At 42.8% G+C, this 24,733-nt stretch overlaps 1 protein-coding gene across 1 annotated transcript; it reads right to left on the bottom strand.

Moving 5' to 3' along the window:
- Positions 1-552: 552 nt before the first annotated feature.
- Positions 553-24,492, bottom strand: LOC119170356 (uncharacterized). Its single transcript, XM_037421494.2, has 13 exons — positions 24,347-24,492; positions 23,766-23,822; positions 23,370-23,462; positions 20,685-20,999; positions 19,810-20,181; positions 16,652-16,775; positions 16,457-16,543; positions 14,741-14,794; positions 14,063-14,160; positions 11,753-11,854; positions 6,548-6,626; positions 4,841-5,044; positions 553-1,307 (listed from the first exon to the last, which is right to left on the bottom strand). Exons 1-13 carry the CDS (start codon positions 24,413-24,415, stop codon positions 1,243-1,245), a joined length of 1,719 nt encoding a protein of 572 aa, XP_037277391.2. The 5' UTR covers positions 24,416-24,492; the 3' UTR covers positions 553-1,242.
- Positions 24,493-24,733: the final 241 nt, after the last annotated feature.

Raw genomic sequence — 24,733 nt, 5'->3', positions numbered from 1 at the left:
GTTTCAATCAAATTTACTTCAAAGCAAGAGATGGCCCTTTTGGCAATTTTTTTCAAGAATGCTTTGCCTACCAACAATCGAGACTTTTTTTCATTAAAACCTGTGGTTTTAAAAAACCAGTTTAACTACACATTGGACAGACCTGGCGAATCGTAGTATCTCTGATGTTGATATTACAGCTGCAAACAAGCTCTCAAAATCTGGCATATTACATATGGGCATGATAAAATGGTAAGTTTTATTATGCGCATGACCACAGACATCATCCTATGACTACAGAAATCATCATTGACACTTTCATAATCGCTCTGCAGAGATAAAAAACATCTTAATGCACTAATAGTTGCTGTTCAATGTTCATAAAAAGAAAATTTGACTCAGTTTCCAGAGAGCCAGTCAACATTTTTTTTTTTGCGGTCTTCCTCCACAAACATCAGTGGAAAAAAAAGCACAACATTCACGGAGCCACATTTTATTATTTCATGCATTCAACACACCATACACCACACGTCAACACACCATACACACATATGCTGACATATGCACAAACAGTGTGCGGAAGAAAATACTCTATTAAATCTATGAACGCTTGACTTTTTGAATTGTTTTCTGGACGCCTCGCGAACTTTTTGTAAAGGTAGAGAGCCACAGGAAAGGTGATGACGATAAAAAACCGAAAGTGAATGCTTAATCAAAAAAAAAAAAAAAAAAAAAAAAAAAAAAAAGAAGAAAGAAAATAGGTTCACCAGCATTGTACAAGACAGCAACACAACAATTTGTCATTTACTACACACAACGCAGATGTTGGGCTTATTTACATAGCATTAAAGTCGGCGATTTCAAAATGATGCGCAAACTGTTGTCGTTTTCAACAACAGCGGGCACGATCTCGCAATGCATCATGGCCTTCACAATAATAAAAGCTGCTATTCGCGCCGAAAAAACGGTAATAACAAAAGTGTGAAGTGCCCTGGAGCTACAGAATTCACGAAACTTCCAGCAGCAAATGCATGCACAACAAAGAATTGTGTTCCAGATGTGTGCATTGCACACTTCCGTTAGAGCTTAGTGGGTGGATGCTACGTCCTGTTAAATAACCTGCATCTCTTATTTTACAAACATCCTCTACAAGGTTGGTGATGAGATGAGACCCAATGTCATCCTGCTTTGCATGTCTCATCGTCATCAGGTGCAGGTATCTCTATCTCGTTCTGTACAAAGCAAATGCCACAGGAGTTGTCATTATCTCTTGAAACGCTGCTTCATAAACTTGAGGGTCTTCTGCATTAATGGTGCAACCTTTGGTTCTGAAAGACAGAGAAAGAAAGATTACAGCACAAGATGACTGGTGTGAATTACCATTGTCAATTCAATTAACTTAACGACTCAATGACATTCCAAGAGTGACAGTTATGACATGAATCTTCACATTGCCTGCTTAAGGTTGCACGTTGTTCCTAATGCAGATAAATAACGTTCTCATATGCTGAAGTAAAGAAATGCCCAAACAACACTTGTGGGACCTTTCACTGCAAGGAAAAGTGGCCAAACGAGCAGTATATGGCCAAACATTACTACAGCCGACTCCTCTTAAAGGGAACTCGAAGGGGATCTATAAAACTGTTCCATTTATCAGGAGTTTCATTTAAGCAAAGTACACTTATTTAGTGAATCAAAAGCTTTATTCAAATTACACAAACCTCATCTTACTCATGAGGATAAGTAGGAGAAAAAAGGAGTGAAGGGTGGTTTGTTTGGCAAGCTGGAGTTCTTTTTTCACAAGGTACGCACCCATTCCTGACAAACTAGCCAGAAATTCTGGACAAGCCTCATGCTCAAAGTAGCGCTGCAAAACCACTGCAAAGTTCAGCAGCCTCTTTAGCTGATCTGTCTGGTGGCACCACTGCACTGGCAATATTGTCATCACATTCATCGCTGGAAGGTTGATCCTCATCTTGCACTTCGACAATCGTTTCCTCGACAGTCTCCTCACGACAGGTATGAACATTTGCATCAATTGATTCGCAGTTCAGCAGCATGAAAGGGGCAGAGGGCACGGCCTCACTGAATACTGCCTCAATGTCGGCATCAGCAGGGCTTTCTTCATGAGGTGCTGCTTCTTGCACTTGAAAGCCAGCATGATGAAAGCATCTGTGTATTATTGCCTTCACTTGTTCCCAGGCACGAGCCAAAATGTAGATGGCTGCCAATGAATCTATGCTGTAGCATTTCCCGCTGTCTGCACAAAGAAGCATGCGATGGAGCAATTGTCTGCGGTGATGAATTTTAATGTTCTGAATAACTCCTTGATCCATCAGCTGGATCACTGCCGTTGCATTGACTGGCAAGAACTCCAGAGTGATGGCTTGGAGTCTTTCAACCTGATGAAGACAACCTTGCTGCCTTGACTTGTAAATCTTGCATCTTCCTGCCATAGCCAGTTTTCTAAAATGGCCATGGTCATCCACGCCCTGCCCTTCGCATGGTACGCAACGGGAAGGTGTCGAACGCCTTTGAAACAACGTGGGTGCCTTGATTTTCCTATTACCAATAGCTTCGATTTCTCATCTCCTGCCATCATCGCACCCACCAGCACAGAGTCTTTGATGGAAGCGCTTTATAAGAAAGACCCATCTCGCCGACGTTGAAGATGTCTCGTGGCTCAAAGCTCATCGAAATTTCCTTAAGCCGCGCCTGTTGCCAGTCGGTGCAAATGTTTCTGTTGACTGCAGCGCTCTCACCTGAGATTGCTTAGAAGACAAGGCCATGGCGTGTTTTGAAGCGGCTGAGCCATCTGTCGTTTAGGACGAAGTTCTCAACACCCATTTGCATGGCGATCTCTCGAGCTTGCTGCTCGAGAATCGGTCCGCTTATGGGCAAATTGGAACTCCGTGCACGCTTGAACCACAAAAAAAGAACTTTTTCGAGTTGTTCATAAGGCATCATCCGCATCCGTTATATGTAAAGGTTCCGTTCTTTAAAGCGCCTTCAATCTTTTCTCTGTCTTTGCAGATCCGCGACAGCGTCTATTTAGGGATGTTGTATTTTTTTTCGCCACCTCCATCTAGGTCAGGCCGCTTCGATCGAGCTCCTGAGGAATTCGCAGCTTTTTTTTTCAAGTGAGAGTGCATTGTGCAGCCGCTTCCTTTCTATCAGGCTGAAATAACACCGTGATCTACCTCACTTAGCCGCACAAATAGGCTTAACACACAACTGACTCGCCGACTCAATTCCCACAGCCACCACAAGGGAGAATGGCTACTAGATTGGCTTGTCTCGAGGTGTTGCCATGGTTGCGAGACTACTTTTGGCCTGAGCGAGTCTATGCTGTGATTAGAGTTTGTGCCGTTTAACCGTAGGTGACCAGTAAGCACTGTTTCAATTAACCGATGAATTTTACTACGCAACCCATAGAAATCCAGCCATATGAGCCCATTTAGTTCCCTTTATGAGGCATTTTCGTTTAGGCAAATTTCGTTTATTGGGAGCCCACTGTATATTGAACTCTGTTAAATATTGAAGGCACTACGTTGAAGGCAGCAGTCGGTTGGTTCAAGACGAATCTTTTTATACAGACGAACTTGTGCCTGGAAAACGAAAAGCCACACTAAGGCAATACACGCTGTCCACTGATCGTGGACAGAGCATCAGCTGTTGAAATTCGATCATCAATGGAACGTGTAGTCTTTCATCCAGTGGCCACTGAACCTTTCAGTGTTATCGCTGGTGCTTGTATAAGCTCTCGAACAACCGTGACTATCCACGTCCCGCGCATAACCTTAAGCCTTTGATGGTACATATAGTACAGGTACATCATGCATCAACAGCCCAAGACTGTCAAAGACAAACATGTACATAATTTCCAGAATGCTTAAAAAGCACGCCTTCAGAAACTATCGAGTAAAACGGGTGTATTTTTATGCCACAACAATAATCATCCGGCTTGCCTGCACTTCCTTTCTTGAAAACTCGGCGGTGGCCACTTTCTTATCACGAATGCTATGTCCCGCTGATAACGAGCATGCTGTTCAGGACAGGAGTGTGCCGGTTGCGCGACGATAAATCAAGAAAAGAAGGGCAAGATAGATGATGATTATTGTTGTGGGACAATAGATGCTCCTCTTTACTCTATCTTTTCTTAGAGCGTAGTTTCCATTTCCCTCTTCAGCTGGTTCCTGCTTGTTGCGCTTGCTAAACTAATGGCTGTCTGGTTTAGAGTCCTAAAGAATGTGACCAATTTGTTATTTTCAGGTTTATTGCTCGTTGATACGTAATTTTGCCTGTTTCCACGCAGGCCCTGACTGACACAGATGATGCCGCAGCAGTTGCATTTCCTGTTTCGTGGACTTATACCAGAGCTAGACACATTGGATGATTGAAATGCAGCCCACTCGCTCTTTTGCTCACTACATTCTATTCAATGGCTCGTCTCTTCTGCCAACTTAGCGTTTCTCCTCGCCATGTGAGGAGCACAGTGGAGCAGGCATAGCAGCAGGCAGGCTAAGAGATTCTATTTGCTGCTGATATTACCGGATTCTATGAGCGATGTATTCTATGAGCGATTTTATGAGCTCTGGGGATAATGAAAGGCACAGACAGAAGCATGGGTTCGTTCTCTCTCTCTTTTTTTTTTGTGGCACAGCCCAAAGGATGTAGCGCTGTTGCATTTGGCAGTGTTCATCGTGACAGCTCTCCGAACTGAATGGGTATGCTCACTTGAGATATACTGGAAGTCATTTAGGAATCTTGAGCCTTCTGACACACTGAGCACTGTGCTTAGACCTGCTCCGTTTATATGACGCACTTAAAGGGAGAAAACTGCACTGTCTGCAGCACTCACTCTTAGGTATTGCCGGTGTAGCCGCGGATGGCCGACTGATGCTGGCACTAGCGCTTGGGGAGGATGCGGGCCGCGACGACAGGCGGTCGGAAGGCCTGACTGGAACAGCCGACTGCAAACCCGTGCCGTGCTTGGCCTGTTGCCTGGCAACATTACGGGGAGGCTTGGCCACTGTGTCGACGTAAGCCAGCTTGGTCTGACGCACTGCAATGACATAACAGGCGAGACAGGAGAGAGGTCAGCTAAACGCCACTGTAGATACTATACACTGCCAGCAAGGTTGGCTAATGTACAAAAAAAAATTGAAGCGAGAAGAACACTGTTCCAGAACTTTGAACAAAGGCACCAATGCTGATGATGAAATATTTCCAACATTCTTTGATGCACTGGTGCAAGTGAATAGTTCAAAAGAGATTTCTTTTTATGTAACCATAATGAAACCACATTAGTAACAACAATGCTGCTTTTATCTGTTATAATGTTATAATCTCATAGGAATCTAGTACTACCATGATATTATGCCTCCCCCATGTACTGCCATAAGAAAGTCAGCAAAATTGGCGATTTCAGCTCGTTACACTTCAAACAGTTATAGTAAAATACGACCTTCTGTGGAGAATATATCCCTCAAAGAGTTCCTTTTTTTTTCTTAACGAAAGGTGCCAAAAGAAATGTTCATGCAGTAAGACAGTCTGAATATAATGATAGATGTTTTTCTTAAACAGCTGCAAGATTTATCTTCTGCGTCATTGTGAATGCAATCAATACGACTTATTCAAGAATGTCTACTACATCACATCACCAACTTCACTTAAATTACGGATTGGTTCGGCAGAAGTTTCCTAAGTCAGTTTCCAACACAAGTTTATAAAGCAGGTAGCGTTATAAGTATTATCAGCTCTCAGAATATCGCTGATTAAAATTTCTGGAATTTGTGGTGTTTGTCACTTCTAGAATAGTTTTCACCAAGACTTTTTTTCTTTTCTTTTTAATTAGATCGAGATTATCGCTCTCAGCTTTATGATGACGGACACCAAATACTGTGGTATTCCGAAACAGGTAAAGAGCACATGTCTTTTTTTTCAGTCATCAAAATTTCTAGTAAGGTAAGTTGGGCGGCATACCATGTTTTACTGCTGCCTCTACGACTATTGATGCTTTTTGCTCGCCCCCTCTCACGCCAAAAACAAAAGCCTAAAGCTGGTGCCAACACGAGACATGCGCAGAATGTCTACCGAACTAAGCTTTGTTGAGGACACGAAAGAATGCAACATACGAGTGTCCGCTGTGCCTAAAACTGGTACTATAATCGCAAGCTCATGTCCTATTCGCAGACAAGTAGCCGAGCCACTATTAGACTATGCACCAGACAATGCACCATGCAATGCACCACACATTGCACTATGAGAAAGGTGTGTTAGAAAAACATAGCACACAGTTAAACCATCCAATTACACGTGTCTTCAGTAGCCATAATTCACTGCTTTGGTCTACCTTTGCAGCAGCAATGAAACTTTGTTACCTATGTTAAAAGTGCACTTAAGGAACGGTCTAGCATCTAACACCTAAAAACAGTGCCTCGAAAAATCTTTCAACTACTTGGAAATGTGTGAGGCAAAAATGGCAAGTGGCGAAAATGGCACTGATTTACATGGAGAAAGGCATCTGCGGTTATTTCCAATGAAAGTTGTTGGATGCATTTGTTACCTGGCGTAGCCTTGGCCATGGAAGCAGTGATCGTGGCTGTCAATGACTTGAACTTCTCTTCACGTTCATCAAACTTTTTCTGCAAAAGCACGAGAATATGCGATAAGTGTTGAATTGCATTATAATATAAATGGTGATCACAGGAATTTGCACCCATCTGTTGAGTTGAATGCTCTAACATCAAAATTAAAAAAAAAAAAATAGAGGTTATCAAACACAACTTTTAGAGCAAGTCAAGTACATACGATCCAAAGAGTGCCATCCGGAATTCAATTGCATCGTCGACACTCGTCATGTGTCATCAATGTGTCGACATCGTCGACACATCGTCAAAATTGTGAGAAGTTGCTTCTAGACATTAATACAAAAGAATTATCCTAAGCTAGAACTGGTAAAGTTAGCAAATTTTTTTTCTCATTGCATTGCACACTATGAAGACTTGCTTATTGAAAACACAAATGAAGCGGTGAAAAATATGTGGTTCACATACCATCGACACTCGGACAGCATGAATGATAACGGTTTAGCTAGCTACGTCTGAATCCCAGAGTTACGCCGCCTGCTACAGTGGAACCCCAATTATATAACTTTCAGGGAACCACATAAGACCGTTGTATAATTCGGGCATTGTATAATCGAAAAACTGAGGTTATAGGCAGAGACACTCAGTTTTGCTTTAAAAAACGGGTACAGACAACTTGAATAGAACCACGCACGGCATGACCTCGTGCCTCTGCAAGGAAGGTAGATTATGTTATTCTAGCCAGTGGCAGCTAATAGCAGCATTACAGTGAAACACCTTTAATACGTACCTGCCGGGGACGGCGGCATAACTACGTACTAAACGTACTACGCATTAGCCCCAAACTACAAATTTGCATCTCCTGACATGTGCCATCGCCGCCAACAAAGGAAAAAACTCGGTGCCACAAGAAATATTGCCTGAAGTGCCCACCGCAAAGCCATTCCTTCCTTTTTGCCAAAGTGCAGAAAAGTTTCTGACTCTCGCACGACTGTGCAATAGCACGCAGTGGTGATGCCTATGAGCATTTCGAAACTACAGCAGGATCCGGGATATGCAGCATGGTACTGCGACAGAACAGATTCAGTCGGCTGTCCGTGAAAGTTTTTCTGCGGTCTGCGTCTCTTAGCGAAAACTGACCCAGTGTTGTTTTTTAAAATGCGGTACAGTCGCAGAGAGCCAAATCCTTTACTGCATGACTAGTTGCGTGCAGCGCTTCGCTCACTCTGCGCAAACCGTGACTGCTGATCCCGCTTGCTTTAAAGTACACCTTCCTTGCTTCAGGCCATGCACAGATTCGTCAAGTAGTCTGCTCGGTTAACGCAACGACAAAGAGCCTTCCGCAAGCAATGCTCTCTCCGCAATGTTCTGGCTCTTTCTTGGCAGCGTATGGAGACGCGTTTGGGCTGTCGCTAAATAAAAGCGTCCAGCAGGGTAACAACAGTGCTACGCTCGCTGTATGGTGCGCGTGTTGTTATAATACAGCAAGGTTTCCCGATGCCCGTGACCCGCAACTCTAAACTGCGAGACAGCGAGCTGCATGCGTTTCTGTAAAGCGGTGCGCGCTTGGACACGGTCCCGCAAAACAAAGCCGTAGCGATCGGCGGCTTAGCGCGTTCAGGTAGTCAGTCGCCTACTAAAAGCGTGCAGTAGGCATAAAGTGGCGCTTTGCCACACGGGTGCCCGAGCAGAAAACCGGGGATGCTTACTGTGGTGAGGTTTTCTGCCGGCAATAAGTCATACCGGCACGTTAGTCGCTGCTCGCCACCTAGCCTTTATTTTTTACCTGATGGTTACTCGTAATGTCGTCACCGCAATCTGGCGGAAGTTGAAATAACTTATCGGCTGATCTCCGCGCTTATCAACAGGACGGGAAATCGTCCACGGCACATTGTGGGGTCTGCAAGTTCGTTCAGCACGCAGTAAAATTTCGTGGCACAAAATGTTATCGTGGTACGCAGTTAGTACGTACTAACCGGTAGGCATTTGCCGAACACTACAACATAAGCGGTCCGCGAATGCATTAGTCTCTATAAGACTCGGTCGAGGATTCGCCACAACTACGTTTTAACCGTTAGTACGCTTAAAGTGGATACACACTAATGACGTTTGACGGTACATAGTTCGAGGAGGTGCGAGCGAATCTTTATCCTCAACTTTAAAAAAACTGAATCCTATGCACATCTTTCTACCAATAAACAAGAGTTCAAAAACTGTCGGTGCATGCAAAGAAAACAAAAACCGCATTGCGAACGGCCTCCCGTCAGAAAAGTCAGACACAGTATAATCGCTATCACATACCGTATTTACTCGATTCTACCGCGCCCTCGATTGTAACGTGCACCCGATTTCCACGACGAAAAACAAAAAACAAAAGTAAGACATCGATTGCAACGCGCACCCATTTTTCTCGCTGGCCCGCACGATCACACCACTAGAAAAAACGACTCCTTTCGGGAGCGTCTTCCGTTTAAATATGAGGTACGGCGAAGCTTGTGCCCATCTGACGTGTAACAGAGCATTGCCGTCACTGTAGTTTTATCGTGGACCGATGTCAGCACGCGAACTTGCTTCGCCCCCTTCTTCTCGACAGTTGCGGTGCCAGGCATGTCGAAGTAAAGAGGCGTCTGATCGGCATTCCCGATTCGCCCAAGCAGGTAGCCGTTGTGCCGCAACTTTAGGACGAACCTCTGAAAACTGTGAAGCTTTTCATCGTACTCCTCCGCAAAACTTTTCGCATATGCCCATTCCCCTTCGGAGGGAAAAGCCTTTCCTCTTCATAAAGTTAGTTAGCCAGCACCTGCTCGCTTTAAACTGGTTCCGCATTAGACCTTTTTCTTAGGCTAATTGCATAGCCCGCACTTGGAGCAGTTCTGTCGTCACGGGCCGCCGTGCCGCTCGCTGCTCAAGCACATACTCGCTGAGCAGCTCTTTAATTTGCGGAAACCGACCTTGCTGTGGTCCCCTGAAGCCTTTGCGTGAAGCTTTGCTGTCGACAGTCTTCTGCTTTTGTTTCTACCAGTCCCGCACGCACGTTTGGGGAACTCCGAATGACCTCGATGCAGCCCGATTTACGTCCGTTTCGGCACACGCGATGACTTTTCTTTTAAAAGCGGCACTGTGGTGCACTCCTAGAGTTTTTGGAGTCGGCTCTTCCATGCCGTCGATGCTAATGCACACCAAGATGACGAACTCCTCAGCACACGCACGAAGTGCTGCACATGGGAAACACATAGGCAGAAATGGCCGACGCGCTATGCCGACGCACGTAGGGGGCGGCCATTTCGGAATGCCGATGGCAATAGAACGACCGTATTCATTTTTTTTTTTTTCGTACGTTCAATTCTAACGCGCATGCGATTTATGAACTCGCTTAACCGGAAAAAAGGTGCGCGTTAGATTTGAGTAATTACGGTAATGGGGATGGACTATGAGTTTGTGTAGAATGCCTCGGTGCGTGAGTGAGCTGTGTGCGTTGCAATTTGTTGCCTTGTGAAGTGCAACTAGTGATGTCCTGCTGTTAATATGACCGTTGACATCAAGTGAAAGTAATTTTGCATGATGAAGGCAGCCACATCATGCCCTTATGCGCGCAAGCCTGTGACTGCGAATGCAACAAAAGCAGAAGATCAGCTGTATGTCGACCAAAAAAAGTTTCCACGGACTGTAAATGTGAATATATCAGATTTTCAGCCTCCTAATGCTACTTTGAGTGGAAAGAGCTTGAATAAATAACGACCTCGGATACGTACGCGTGCAATTGAGGCGAAGCGCATGAACTTCCAAGAGAATAAATTTTCCATTCTATGAGGACATCCTGTCTCCCTCTCTACTTTTTTAATCGTCAATCTAGGGGAACACAAGTTCATATTTTGCACTGGTGAATAATTTGGTTGACGTTTGATTCGAGTAAATGTGGTTTTTCCTTTCGAATCCAATCTGAAAGTCGTTGTAAGATGCGGGGTAGGCGTAAAATTGTGTCGTATAACCAAGGTTTTTAATACTATTTCTATGGGAATTTTGCCGGGACTGAATCGAATCATTGTCAAATCCGGGTCGTCGTGAAACAGGGGAATGTGTAATCGAAGTTCCCCTGTGCATAAAAAAACATACACTTTACGCTGACCATGGCTGGGTACAGCATTCGAAAAAAGGCCTTTCATTGTATAGAAATAATGTATGAAAGAACTGATGTCTTGAATCTAGTCCCATATTCAAGGTCTTGGATCTAGTCCTATATTCAAGAACTCAATGATTATAACCTTATGCTCTTAATTTCATTATTTCTTGTTGTATAAGCAATTGTTTTGAGACTGTATATGCAAAAAAAAAAGTAGGAGGGAGCGTCATGAGAAAACTTCATGAAATCAAGCCATAAGAAATGAAATAGGCGCATGCTCGTAAGTGAGCACCGGCAACGTCCGAGGAGTTTGGCGTGTTGACGCTGGGTGCACGCACTCGTCAATTTTCGTTTTTGTTCCCGTGTGCACCAAATATGAAAGTGAAACAGAAGCACCATATAAAATGTGCACTAACACGAGCGGTGTGTTGCAATACTCACCATAGATAGCTATATAGGCGGCCGTTTTTGGGTCCCGTTCTGATTCTCACGCAGTCGGAAAAATAGCTTCAAGAAGACAGCATCGTAGAAAAAAAAACGATGCAGGCTACTTTGCTGTCCAAACAAGATGGCGGCTCAGCGAATAGCTCACATAGCTTGAATCTCGCTGGAGTGGTCGTCTGCACACTAGCAGACACTACTGCAGGTGCTCAATGAAAGTACCAATCAGTTTTTCTTAGATTTGAACACGAAATAAGTTAAAAAGAATAAGAGTTACGTTTGTTTACTTTAGCTGTCTCTTCTAGATGCCAGGTGGTGTCTCGTCGCGTGGACGCCATCCTGAGGCGTTCCATTTCTCAAAAAACATGGGCTTGATGCTGTCTTCTAAGCTGTCAGTGTACTGAATACGATGGCGTCTGGATGTGAAACACAGCCGAGGAGCAAGCAGCTTCGAAGGACGTTGGTGTGTAAAGGCTAGGCGTACTTCGTCAGGATTTTTTTTCCTTTCTCCATGTTTGGAACATTGAAATCAGTCACGACTCCCAATTTTTGCAGTGAAGGCATGTTGCACATATAGAAATATAGAGGTACCATGCAAAACATTAATGTCCGGGCCTCTTACCAGGTACAACTCTCTCCATGTTTCTCCCGCGTCTGGACAACTGCTCTTGAATTCCCTAGTACAGTGTACTTGCCACAATTCGTCAGTGTCGTCGAGGAGGTACTGGAAAATAGGAAAACATGTAAAGGACAAGGTTAAGACTTTCTGTTGGAATCAAACAAAATGGAACACTTCAACAAGGATTTCGTGCCTCCATTACACTGCATCAAGAAGCCTGTGCAACGATTTTCAAATAGTAAACTGCAGAGAAACTAGGTTCTCATTAATTTCAGAACGAAGCTGCAACATTTTTAAAAGATTGTTTCTCATGGTAAATTACTAAGAGCGGCGATTCGCACCCATTTATGCACCGCACACAATGAATACACAAAGTTTTGCTCCCACTAAAAAGGCATGGATAGATGCGACAAACCGCAAGACATTGCAATATTGCTGTTGAAACTGCAAAATTAAACACCACTTAAAATTGCACAAAACTGACCACATTAAACTGGTGCCGACATATGCATAAAACTGAAGCACATGAAAAATTTTGTGTAGTACATAGCCGTGGCACCATTTTACACACAAGTAGATTAAATGGACGTTAAAGGGAACCAATGGCTTGGTTTAGCTTGACAAACTGCACTCTGAGAACTCTAATGCTACATGTTTCACTATCACAAGTTCATTAGAGGAAAAAATCACGATTGAATTTTCATTTTTAAATTTCGCGTCAAAATTTTCTTGAGTGACGTCAACCATTTCAAAATGTATTTTTCGTTTTTTCTCGCCATTGGCTCAATAAAATTTTCAGAAACTTCGTATGCTAAACCTATGGCACTCACAGACGACAATGTGCTTCATTTTTATCGATTAGGAGCTACGTAGGACCCAGTAGACGCCTTAAAAATCTACTACTTAACGGTGTTTAGTGCGAAAATCTCAGGGTGGCATCTCAACCTGCATTTTCTTTTCACGTGCTTTCTCGCTTACCAAGTGTGGTGTCGCGGTGAGAGCGGTGTTTTCGAGATCGCGAAATCATGCTCTACATATTACACAAAAAATCGTTTTGCTCTTTAGTGTCCCTATAACAGTAAAGCATATGACACATGCTTGTTCACAAAATACACATTCTTTGAATGCATAACTTGCCACTAAAAAAAACACGCATAAAATAAAGACGAGGACAACGACATGGGCAGCACTTCCAACTAAATTTATTTGTGTTAGGACACAAAGAATATATGCCGAAAAATACAATGCATGCGCCCAAAGCAATAAACTTAGCTAACAAGGCAACCAAGGCTTAAGAAATCCAATCTCCAAAGAGTACAGTTGTAATGACGGTCCACAAATGCACAATTTAGCCAGCTTCTGGATGTAAAATGCTTCCAAAGATTCCCAGGCTGTTTGTTTATTGCCCTTACTAAAGATCTTTACGTTACCGAATCGTGGTTCCCATTTGCAAACTTTGTGATGCACAGGCAAACACGCGCATTTGTTTTCCTTACTTAAATTTAACTCACGTTCCCTGGTTTGCATGCTAACACAGTGCCCGGTCTGCCTAACGTAAGACGTGCCACAAGTCGGGAGGGGGGGGGGGGGGGAAATCCCGTACATTATTTCTGTCTCACATCCGGTATACACAGAACTATGCCTCCTGCCTTGTTGTCTTGTCCAGTCACCAGAGATACAAGGGCACAGCTGACCCAGCTAACTGGGGCTGAGAAGGCAAGTGGTACACTATACCTGCCTACCACCATACCTACCTGCACCTCACTAACTAGGTCAAGAATAAGTTCTTCTCAAGCCTTTGTTTTTTGTTTTGTCCTAATCATCCCTTGGTTATGTATTTATTCTGAAAATAATTAACAATAAATATGTGTGGTACTGTAAGCATACTGAAACATAGCTAGCGAGATGAGCATGGCTGGTTTAGTAAAGATGCTTCCGACATACAGGCAATGTATCTGAAGTACTTATATGCATAGGCCTCCCTTGTCAGATTTTATATCCTTCCCAAATAGCTTTCACCATTTCAATATGTAGGAATATCAGGGAAAAAATAAAGCTTAATTAGCACTGATCGACCTAAAAATTAAGAAACATAGCCAAAAAAAGGAAAAAAAAAAAGCCGAGACTACTGCTCTTTCTATGTCATTTCACAGGATGCTCCAAGAGGAGTCAGTCAAGCTTACATATATATATATATATATATATATATATATATATATATATATATATATATATATATATATATATAAACATACGCAGAAAACTGAGGAAGAACCTCCATCCAGAAGCAGAAATATTGCAGTTGAAACTCACAGGGTTGTAGTCTTCGAGAGTGTACAGTTGCTTGGGGGTACACTTCTCTAAAATCGGCCTGAGGATGTCGTATGGAACGCCTCCTGTGTACGCCATACCTGAAAGATGATGGCAGCGGGATGACACAACAGTACGAACGGCCTACATTTTTTTTTAATCCATGCAAGCTATAAAAGAATTAGGCTGTGTGAAACATTCGGGACTTCCAGTACGAATCGGACAGTACTGTCTTACACATTACAGTTGCACTCTACGCATTCAAGAATTTGCGCACACATTCAAGTTGTCTATATCTTTCTACCCTAGTACAATGACAAACAACCATGTTAAAAGGTATGCAGAGGCATAACTACTGTCAAGCAGAGCTCACAAACAGAGAACAGCTCATGCTGAATTATATGTAGCCATTCAAAAGGAATGCCTTGTGTTCTGGTAGCTTTAAGTTAATTTTCTTGATTTTGGCATATAAATTTATCACCGTATGTATCAAATGCCGTATACAAAGCTTCTTATCTTTTGGAAAATGTAAGTGATTGTCCAAGTTTATTCATTTCAGAGGCAACCAATAGCTGGCATTCGCTTTGATGTTTGAAGAACGTTCATATTCAACTCTCAAAGGAAATTTCACAACTTGTGTGCTCCCGTGAAAAGGCGATAAATAAACCCCTCTTAGCTTACCTTCTACGTTGTCTATGAGCACCTTGAGACACATGTCGTACAGAGTAGGAATCTCTACAAGATGAAAAAAAAAAATACATGTGAATGACCTTCCGGTATTGGTAGCGCAACGTAAAGTATGCCATGCCATGTTATTGATTGGCAAGCTTTACACATGTAAAGTTTTCATACTTGCACGTATCTGCGCACTGCACACATATACATTGGGTGTAAAGCCACATCTTTGAAAAATGTAACCTCCTACTTTCGTTTTCTCTCGTAAACAACCTATCAATACAACATTAGCAAAAATAGTTTTAAGAACAGCTTGGCAGTCTGAATTGATTTAGTGTTTTCCTAGCGTCCCTCCGGATGCTCGAAAGCAATGCAAGAGCTACGTCGGGATGGCTGCGACCGTGGCTCAAGACTAAAGATTTATCCCGACTTTCTTTGTGTGGCTTTTTATGTGTGCATTTGAAATACAGCACATCAATTTCGTCTTGTATTGCTCCCACTAAAATGCAGCCACTAGAACCAGGAGTCAAATCGGCAATATGTTATGTGGCAACAAAACACAGCGACCTTAACCAAGCCATCATAGCAGATTTACATTTTAACAAACTTAATGAGGCACAATTTGTAAAATTTAATTACAATAAACATGCAAAGTTATCAGCACTTCAACTAGACACGAGAAACCAAACTATAGGAAAAAGAAAAACGATCTTATACCCATGCCACACGAGCACAGAAAATTGCATGATTTCTAATGCCTCAAGATTTATTGCCATTTGGACGGAGCTAGACAGGCAAATAAAATGGTAATCACCTTAACGTGATTTGCCAACAAATTACTCCGCTAGAACTCAGTCAGCAGAGAAGTGTGGACTTTCAAGACCAAAGCTTGCTCAATAATATAATTGCTGGTGTTTACAATCACGAGACCACGTTATGATTATGAAGGCGCCATAGTGGAGGGCACCAAGCGTTTCGACCCCTTGTGGTTCTTTAACATGCACCTAGGTCTAAGTGCACGGCCTTCAAGCATATAACCTCCATCGAAAATGCAGCCACCATGGCCGGCACTCGATCTTGCGACCTTCAGGTGAGCAGTCGAACCCGCAAACACAAGGCCATCGCAAAGGGTCAAAGCTTGCTCAGTGCAGCACAAGTGAAACACTAGAAATAGTGTCTATCACATAAAAATTACTTTGTACGTGACTTTGAACAAATACTAGCATGCTACTCTCTAGTTGCAATAAAGTGAAATGTCATTTAGAATTGCAACAGCTTTGATGATAGTTGCCATGTTGCTCTTGGGCTTCAACATGCAATGGCCAAAGTTTGGTTTTAATGTTGTAAAATACAGCTGGGCTTAAGTTAACAGCCTTGTGATATGCTTATTTTTACATTTCACTAGCCTTAAGTGCAAACTAGACTTCTTAAAATGCTTGTTTAGTTTCTGTCATTTCCTGAATTTCTATGTCACGGGTACACCTAATGTTTTGTCATGAATACTTTTTTTTTAATGTTTATTACATTTATTACTGAACTATAAGGTGGAAAGTGGTAGCCATCAATATTATAAAAAGTGTAACATATTTGAATCGAAGAATACATCAACAAATTATAGCATTAATGCTACCACTGTTCTAGAGACGCTCTCTCTTTTGCACGTGTGACAAACAATCGCCCACAGAACTGTGAATGTCATTGACAGCGCAAATTTTTACCTACCGGACAGAGCACATTTCCGGCCGGAGTAGACTAGCGTCCTGTCTTTCCGTGAAGACGTGAAGACGATGGCTTCCTCATTCGTTAAGTCTGCATAAGAAAACAATTAAGTACGAATTATAGATTGCCAACCATGAATGATTGTGCTTTCCAATGGCATTTGTACGAAAACATAAAATTAAAGGAAGGTTTTCTCACTTTTCTTGAGTGGTTTTGACGGTGGATCATCAATAAATGACCGGTGTGGCAGTGGCTTGTACACAGGTTGTATCTCGGGCAGCATTGACGAAACTTCGTCCCTGTCCAAGGGAGGCAAGTCGGGCTGTAGGGGCAGAAAAAAACGACCTGTAAGTAAGTGCCCCATGATTTGTGCTATATAAAGGGAGCCCTAAAATAAGTACAATTGCCGAAGTCAGCAATCACCACTAATTATGGGGAACCAGTGTAACAAAGGAAAAATTCCATAACTTCTTGAAGCGGCCTATGAAATTATTCGGTTCCCGCAGAATGCTGCACATCTCAAAGCCCATAGTTTGATAATTGCACTGCAGCTTTTAAGGCCGTTTCACGTGATGCAACCTGCAGCGATTTTCAGGCTGTCAATTTGCTCGTGACGAAGTGACGGCTGATCACTGTCGCCACAATGGTAAGCAGCGATCAACCAATATGTTGGTCATTTTTTGGTCTGTTCGCAGCAGTGGAGTGGTTGGGATCGGTCGAAATTTTTCCGAGCAGGATTAGCCATGGGAATTGCACCAATGACATTGTTTTGGTTCAGGCTGCCTTTACACGCCTTAAAATGAACTTCATGAAATCTTAACGGCGTCATAACCGCAGATTATTACATTGCATTTTAAAATTTATACAATGTCTACCACAAGGAACGGTAGCAAAGCAACCTCGCTCTTCGTGCCAGTCACAGAGTGAAAATCGCGAACCATTCGCAGCCCAGGTGAAATCTAACAGTCATTAATGTCCGTTGCCATGAGAGGGAACGAAGCGACTGTTTTCACTACGAACGCAGCTTGTAAAACAGCCTTGACTACCTAGTGCAGACACATAAAAAGAGAGCACAGGCATCAATGAAATAGTGGCAGCAAAAAGTGAATCAGGAACTCATAACTTATGATGGGTGCTTTTTAATGTGACATAACCTGGTGCTTCCCCACCAGGAGACAAAAAACTGCTGCTTCTAGAGTACTGACAACCTTTACTCCCCACTGCCTATGGCGAGTGATGAAGCAGTGTTAGAACTTGTTACAGGATTGTAACTAGGATTTTTTTTTTTTGGAGTGGCGTGGCAAGTTCTACATCTTTGTGTTTGAGCATCCAAAGCACACATAATACGTAAATGTAAAACAATTTTACGAAGGGTTTGAAACTGTCCAACTATTAGGCTACATCTTATGCTTACTAAAATGGACAAGAAATCACAGCTCTTGCCACGGGCACTCACATGGACCGGGACAGTTTTCGGGGGAATATGGCAGGCACATGGTTTACCTATGTAGGGAAGCTATGGCATGACTAACATCCAGAATGTTGTATTATTGAACGTGCCATGCAAGCACCAAGCAAAAGAGGCAAGACGTGATTCTGTGAGTAGTGTGATGTGCAAATAGTGTCATACTAACGAACACACACACGACAAGCTTTTGCAGAGCTCCAGAAAATTTCAGAAGTCAGAACAGCCGTTCTTCTGACATGCTGTGAATCGCATTAGTGAGGGCATGTAGCTGTGCAAAGAGTAATCGAAGGGACACCATGAGAAAGACTGCTCTGCACTGGTAAACTCAATTTTTGCACATTTAAAGGCAGTAGGACAATTACTAGAGGACAGAGGTCAAAGTCTCATTTTTTCAGCCCACTGTCAACACATTGCTGTTATGGCAGCATAACATTTCAGATTTCAAACGAGTACTATAGATTTTTTTGTATTTCGGCCACTGTGGCTAAATAGAAGTTTCCCAAATGCATAAGTAGTACTTCTATCCTAATGCAACGAGAAAACTGTATCCATCCGTTCTTCCCCCTGTCACGCAAGGCGAAACACTATGAAGAAATAAATGTACTGCACAAGACAAAATAAGTTTTGTAGTCTAACTAAGGGCTCCAAGCTCCAAAACAGAGTGTCTTACCCACTGAACTGGAAAGGACGCTAGAAAAAATGGAAATATACCTAAACCATGTGAATGCATTGTACCGGCAGTACAAAATAAATACAAAATGAAAACAGCTTAGGTATATGAAAGCTTTTGAGATATTTCGAGGCTGTGGAATAAAAGTCCTCTCTTGGGACAAGATGTAAAGCCGACATTCAAGACTGCAAGGATCAGGAAAATTGAGACTTGGCGAAAATTTAGGGAGACACGCGCTCAGGTGGTGAGAATATGAGACTGCCGTAGGACCGTTCGAGATGCTGACAAACATTAGAAAGAAGCTGAAAAATACCACCCTAATGACCCTGACAACAAAATTCTAGGAAAAGCCACAACCAATGAGTTTCCTACAGTAAAAGTCTATTCTTACATACTAGTTACACAAACTCCCGAAGGATATTTTGTGAAAGATATAAAAAAATTAAGTCCAGTTTTTAATCTTTGTTTACAAAGCTGCAGCTGTAATCAGCATACCAGTGAAAACTTAATTAGGTTGCCAAAATTTATAGGATTTCTCTATGTAAGCTGGCACAGGAGCTCTAAACCAGATACCACAGAAGCACTGAACTATCAAAGATCATGAAGCAAAAGTTACCTTGTGAATTATTTATTTGATGAGATAAAAACATAAGAGTGGTCCTTTTGCCAGTAATGCAAATACCCTTCTGCTTATGATTCAACATACCAGCTCACCAATCGAGGTCAGCAACGAGTTCGCCCAGCCGCGAAAGCACACACAGCCCCTCCCGAAACACAGCTTTTAGATGGATACTGTCGCAAAGAACAGCCAGCTGCCAACTCACTCTTACATGGCAGCACATTACTGCTACATTTTTGCAGTGCTGTGAGCCATCAAATGGACTCGCAGTACACTCAAACCTCGCTATAACGAACCCTGATATAATGAAATATTGGTTATAACGAAGTAAACTAAAAGTATTCTTGCGGTATATGTAGCGTTAAAAACAAACCTTCATAATGAACTTTTGGATACAACGAAATTATTTTCGTGTAAGACGCAGCTTTGCTACAATGAGGTTTGAATATATGTCTAAAAGGTGTGACAACTCACCCATACAGCTTCACGGTCATTTACATATCAGATCATCATACATCTGCAGAGAATCCTTTTCTTACCCATTCCCCCCAAAGTGCAAGCAATTGCGACAAAGCTACCAACTAGAAAGGGCAGCCCACCTTTCGCAGAGCCTCAGGCATGAGCTGCTCCTTTTTGTTTGAATGTTTGCTGCTCCTGCTGCCTCCGCTGCTATGACCACTGCTCTCACCATTTTTTGAACGAGAAGATTCGGCGCCCTTGGAAGAGTGCTGCTTGGTGGCCTCCTTCGTGGGCTCAACCCTAGATGGGTGCTGCTTCTTGGAAGGACTGACGGCCTGGGGCTTTTTCTTGGGCTTGGGCAGGGGCACCGTGTCGTTGAGGCCGAGACAAGCCTCGAAAGACGCTATGGAGCCGTCTAGGCCCCCTTCACTGTGACCTGCCTTCTTGAGAAGCTTCTTCATCTGTTTCTTATCCACCTTCTTTTCGGCACTTTTCTTTGGAGGTGGGTCGACCTGTGCGCCGTATTACGAGTTTATACAACTGTGCCAGAGCATGCACCATACATAGAGTTTACTGAAACCCAAGAGTACTGCAAAAACATATTGTAACAGAAGTTATCAACCAAAAGCAGTCCGCCAGTTGCAGGACACTCTAGTACTAAACGCCTAGCAATTAAAATGCTCCAATTAGCAATCATTGACCACATATCATCTTCGTAAAGTAGAGATGTGCGTGCATTTAACATTTTTCATGTGATGTAGAGGTGTAAGCAAACAACTGTTTTTTTTTTTTGGTCCATTTAATGCTTCTCAGAATAAGCTTCCAGTGTTAGTGGGTGCTTGTCCGGTGTCCTCTTTACGCAAACGTTTCTGCAGTTCTCCCCGCATATTCAAAATATACAGTCATAAGAGCTGTTGGGGTTGCAGCTCCTCTTGAAATTACCTAAGCTTCTGATAAACACTGCAGAGTCGAACAGCATTAAACCCTGTGCATGAACAGAAAGATCCCATCTTACCTTTGGTGGTGGTGGTGCTGGTGGTGGTGTAGCTGCCCGTTCTTCCTTGTGGTGATGTCTAGATGAGTTCTGGTGGTGATGGTGGTGGCCATGGTGATGCCTGTCGTTTTGGTGGGTGTCGCCATTCTGTCTGTGGCGGGAGTGTGTAGAAGCATTCTCGATGGGGCTAGACGTTTCGACTTCAATGGAGTATGGCTTCGATGTCCGACTAGCTTTAACTGGCGGCCCATCTTGCTTGCCCTCGTGGTGTCTCTTCGATGACACTGGCGGAAGCTGCTGCGGCTCGGGATATTCAGCCGTGGAGTCTGAGACCACCTGGAAGGGAGAAGCGTGAATGTAGGAAAATTAAGAACTGATAGCATCCTCAAAATGCATTGACATAGACAACAAAGCACTGTACTACATAAGTTTTAGACTAAGAACTACAGCTTTCCTTACATTTACAAATTATCAGTGGAAACTTTAATTAATTATAAGGTTCCAGCGCAAGTGGGTGGAGTCCTCAGTCCAGGGTTCCATTGGCCCTTGCGGTACATTGGACTCGGGCAGCTAGCAGCCAGCTGCAGAGCTAGCTGGCTTTTCCAATACTTGCTTGCAAGCCAGGTTTTATGCTGCCTTGTTCGAAGTGTTGTCCTCAAAAGAACAGATTTGGTGTCCTGGGGCTGTGATTTGCCTTTTCCCATAAAATGGGTGACAATTAGCTGCTCCCCACACTATGGACAGCCGTGCACATATATTGCGGGGGTTTTGTGATGCTTTCTTTGTAACTGAGTGGACCTGACAGTTTGCACTCCATGCAAATGCTGTAGAAAATGTTCTTCCTAGAATGTTTGCAGCTTTCTTCTCTTCTTTCTCTTTTTTTACAGTAATTTTGCATTCCTGAATTCTTTATCTGCTTATAGTTTAATAAATTCATAAGTTGTGAAATGGTTTGTAGTCAGTTTACTTTTGTGTATGTGGCATGGGTCAATCAGTCTCATCAATTTAGTTTCGAATGTTATAAGAACTCGTGCTTTGTTTTTTTTTTGAATTCATAAAATATCATAGTTTGTATTCTAGCGCATTCAAGTTGCTGCATTCCATTCACTTTGTACTGTTATCATTTTATGATCACTTCACCTACGTGGTTGTGCTTCTAGTGTACCTATGACACTAAAACCCTGTTCATACATGTACTTTCGCTTTTTGTTTCATGGCAATCATGGAATGTACCGCTAAAATAAATAAATCAACCTTCTACTAAACCTTCTATTTTTTTATTTCAGCACAATTCGCCTCGCATACCTTCAACACCATTTTAAATGAATTTTGTCATCGTAGGTCTGTTATTAAAAAAGAAAATAAAGGCCAGGGTTGCCATTTTGAACTTTATGCCAAAACAATGGAATCCAAATGTTAAAGTGATCCAATGAAACTCAGCACCTTTGTGTATTCTGGCCACAGTGGTTCAAAAATTTTAAGACAGTTGTCATGTTCAATTTCTGGATCCCAGAGTAAACAATTCAATTCAGCTTTGCTGATAAAAAAATGGAGAAGAGTTTAACAGGTGCCACGAAAATCTTTATATCCTCCTATGTGTTGGTGTGGAAAATTCAAGGCAAAGTTGACCCTTGTATTTTCATTCTGCAAGCATTTCGGTTAAGCAAGCCCCTTCTTGGGAACACAGAGATGTTTTTAGTTTTGTGGAAGGGAGTCTTGCCAAAAACAATATAAATTTCATTGTCAATGCCACTGACTTATTCTGAATACAGCTGGATCATTGCAGTGGGAAAAAGGGCTACAACATTACAAAAAAAAAAAAAAATGAAATTATTTGCGCTTCAACCAATGCGAAAAGATGAACAGTTTCACTGCGCTGTCATCCCATGAAATCAGGCTTGTGCTGAAAATTGTCAGGTGGACAGGAAAACAGAGAAGAATTTAAAATGCCCTTGAACAACATATTATTCTCTCTGACAAGTTGTGAAGACCATCAAAAAATAACTGTGACAAGACATGAACAAATCAGAGCTTTGTAATTACAGAATACCTGCAGCTGCACTTTTCACGGGCTCTTTCAATGAGACAACACGTGCCTGTTGGGAGCACTATATAATCTGTTGAGGGAAATATTATTAAGAACTTTTAGTTCATTAATATTGTGTCTTACAACGAAAAATGAGCCCCTAAATTTGCACTTCTTTTCTGTCGGGGGATAGAGATTGTGACCACGCGCACGTAAAGCAGCCATGCAGACGTGGGCGTTTATTTAATTAAAATAAGCATAATATAGCTTACGTACTGCATTCAGCCCCAAACATCAACAATGTGCCCTCAAACACAACCATTTTTTAAACACATGATTCTATCTTAAAAATTAAATTTTATGCAACTGTTGGATCTACTCTCAAATGAGTAGAGGCAATAGAAGTTCTGTCATGTGATCGCAACAATGTTTAGTCGCGATTCCAAGCCCAGGGTCCCCAATAATGTTCCCCAGAAAGAAAGCGTCCTCCTGCTTTCTCACACTAAAGGCTTTTGCAGTTTTACTGGCTGTTCTGGCTTTTAATTAAATCAGCGTAATAGCATAACAGAAGCATACGAGCATTTCCCTGCACGTGAAACACGCAACTCTCAACGTGTTAATCCCTTCCGATCTTGTGCAAGCCAATCGATAGGAGTGATTTAACGTGTAGGACACAATACCTGTTTCCATGAGCTGATGATAGCCCGGGCCAACTCTCCGACGACACCGCTGTTCTTCTTCAAATGGTTCACAGTTCGTCCAATGCCAGTGTCCTGTACGCAAGGAATGGTCAGAGCCTGATTACTGGTAAAGTTATCGAGCAAGCACCGCTGAAGAAGATACGACACCTCAGGCCAACATTCACGGAAGTACAAACGGGTACGCAGCGAAACTGTCACGACACGATAGCTGGAAGCACATCGACGTCAAACTTACGAGGAACGAATGAAAAAGAGTTTGCGCAGCGATTGTGCTAAACACCACCGTTCGACACTCGCTTGTTGATCCAGCTTCTATCGTTTCCGATATCGACTGCAGCACAGTATAGAAGAAGAAAAATGACCCACTTTACTCACCTGCAGTAGGTGTAATGTCATTGGCACTTTTTGAAGCTTCCGAAGAGTTTCCAAAACCTGCGCAATAAAACAAAACCTATTTTTCCCCAGGATCCCCAGCACCATAGACGGCCACCTATCCAACGAACCGCGCACAAGTTATTTGCAGCGACAGACCTCTCTTATACAAAAGAGGTCAGGTTGGAGAAAGACAGCTGTGAACATAAGTGCAACAAAAATGAACATAAGCCAGCCGCAATGCGCAGATTACGCGTCGTTGACGCATGACGCGATGTTTTAACAGTACGGTCTCGTTTGATGCCACTAACGGCCGGTAACACTCTGGCGTGTTCGAGAGGTCATGCCCTTTGCTTGCACTATGCTCATCCCACTGCCCTTCCACGACATTTAGTGAAGCGCGAGCGTGCCGATAACTGACGATTCTTGTTTATTAGCGTTGGCACTGCGACGGAAGCTGCCTAGAGTCGCACATCAAACGTTTTCCATCACAAGATGCTGCCGACCAAGCACACCCTACGCAACGCCTAGAGGCTTGTGAAAGACAAAGTAGGAGAATCGGTACAAAATAAGACGAAACTCGCCTTTTCATCGCTCTGATTTTTCTCTAGTCGTTTGCCGTAGTGCAAGATTTTTTCCTTGCAGTCGGCCATCTTGCCAGCTGACGGAAAATTGCCAGTGTTGCTGGCACTAGCTACATATAGGGACAAACTTGACCCGAGAGCGTCATCGTTTTGCCACGCACACACACTTTGGCTGACATATTTTGTTTTCATAAAGGGCGACGCCGCAGTTTCGCTTCCAAGTTACGTTTTTGCGGAAATTTTGAATTGATGGGCAGCTTCGAAGTCGATTACGTATTTTACAGGGGTGAAGGTAGGATTTTGATGTCGTCGTGAGAGACCGTCAAGAAGCTTGCGTTTAAATATCGTCACCCAAAAGAAAGTTGATGCTTGCGTGCAGCACAGTGC

Source organism: Rhipicephalus microplus, chromosome 2, assembly GCF_043290135.1.
Source record: "Rhipicephalus microplus isolate Deutch F79 chromosome 2, USDA_Rmic, whole genome shotgun sequence".
Classification (NCBI taxonomy): domain Eukaryota; kingdom Metazoa; phylum Arthropoda; class Arachnida; order Ixodida; family Ixodidae; genus Rhipicephalus; species Rhipicephalus microplus.
Note: the sequence above shows the minus strand (reverse complement) of the source record. Positions and strands in the feature narration are given on the sequence as shown.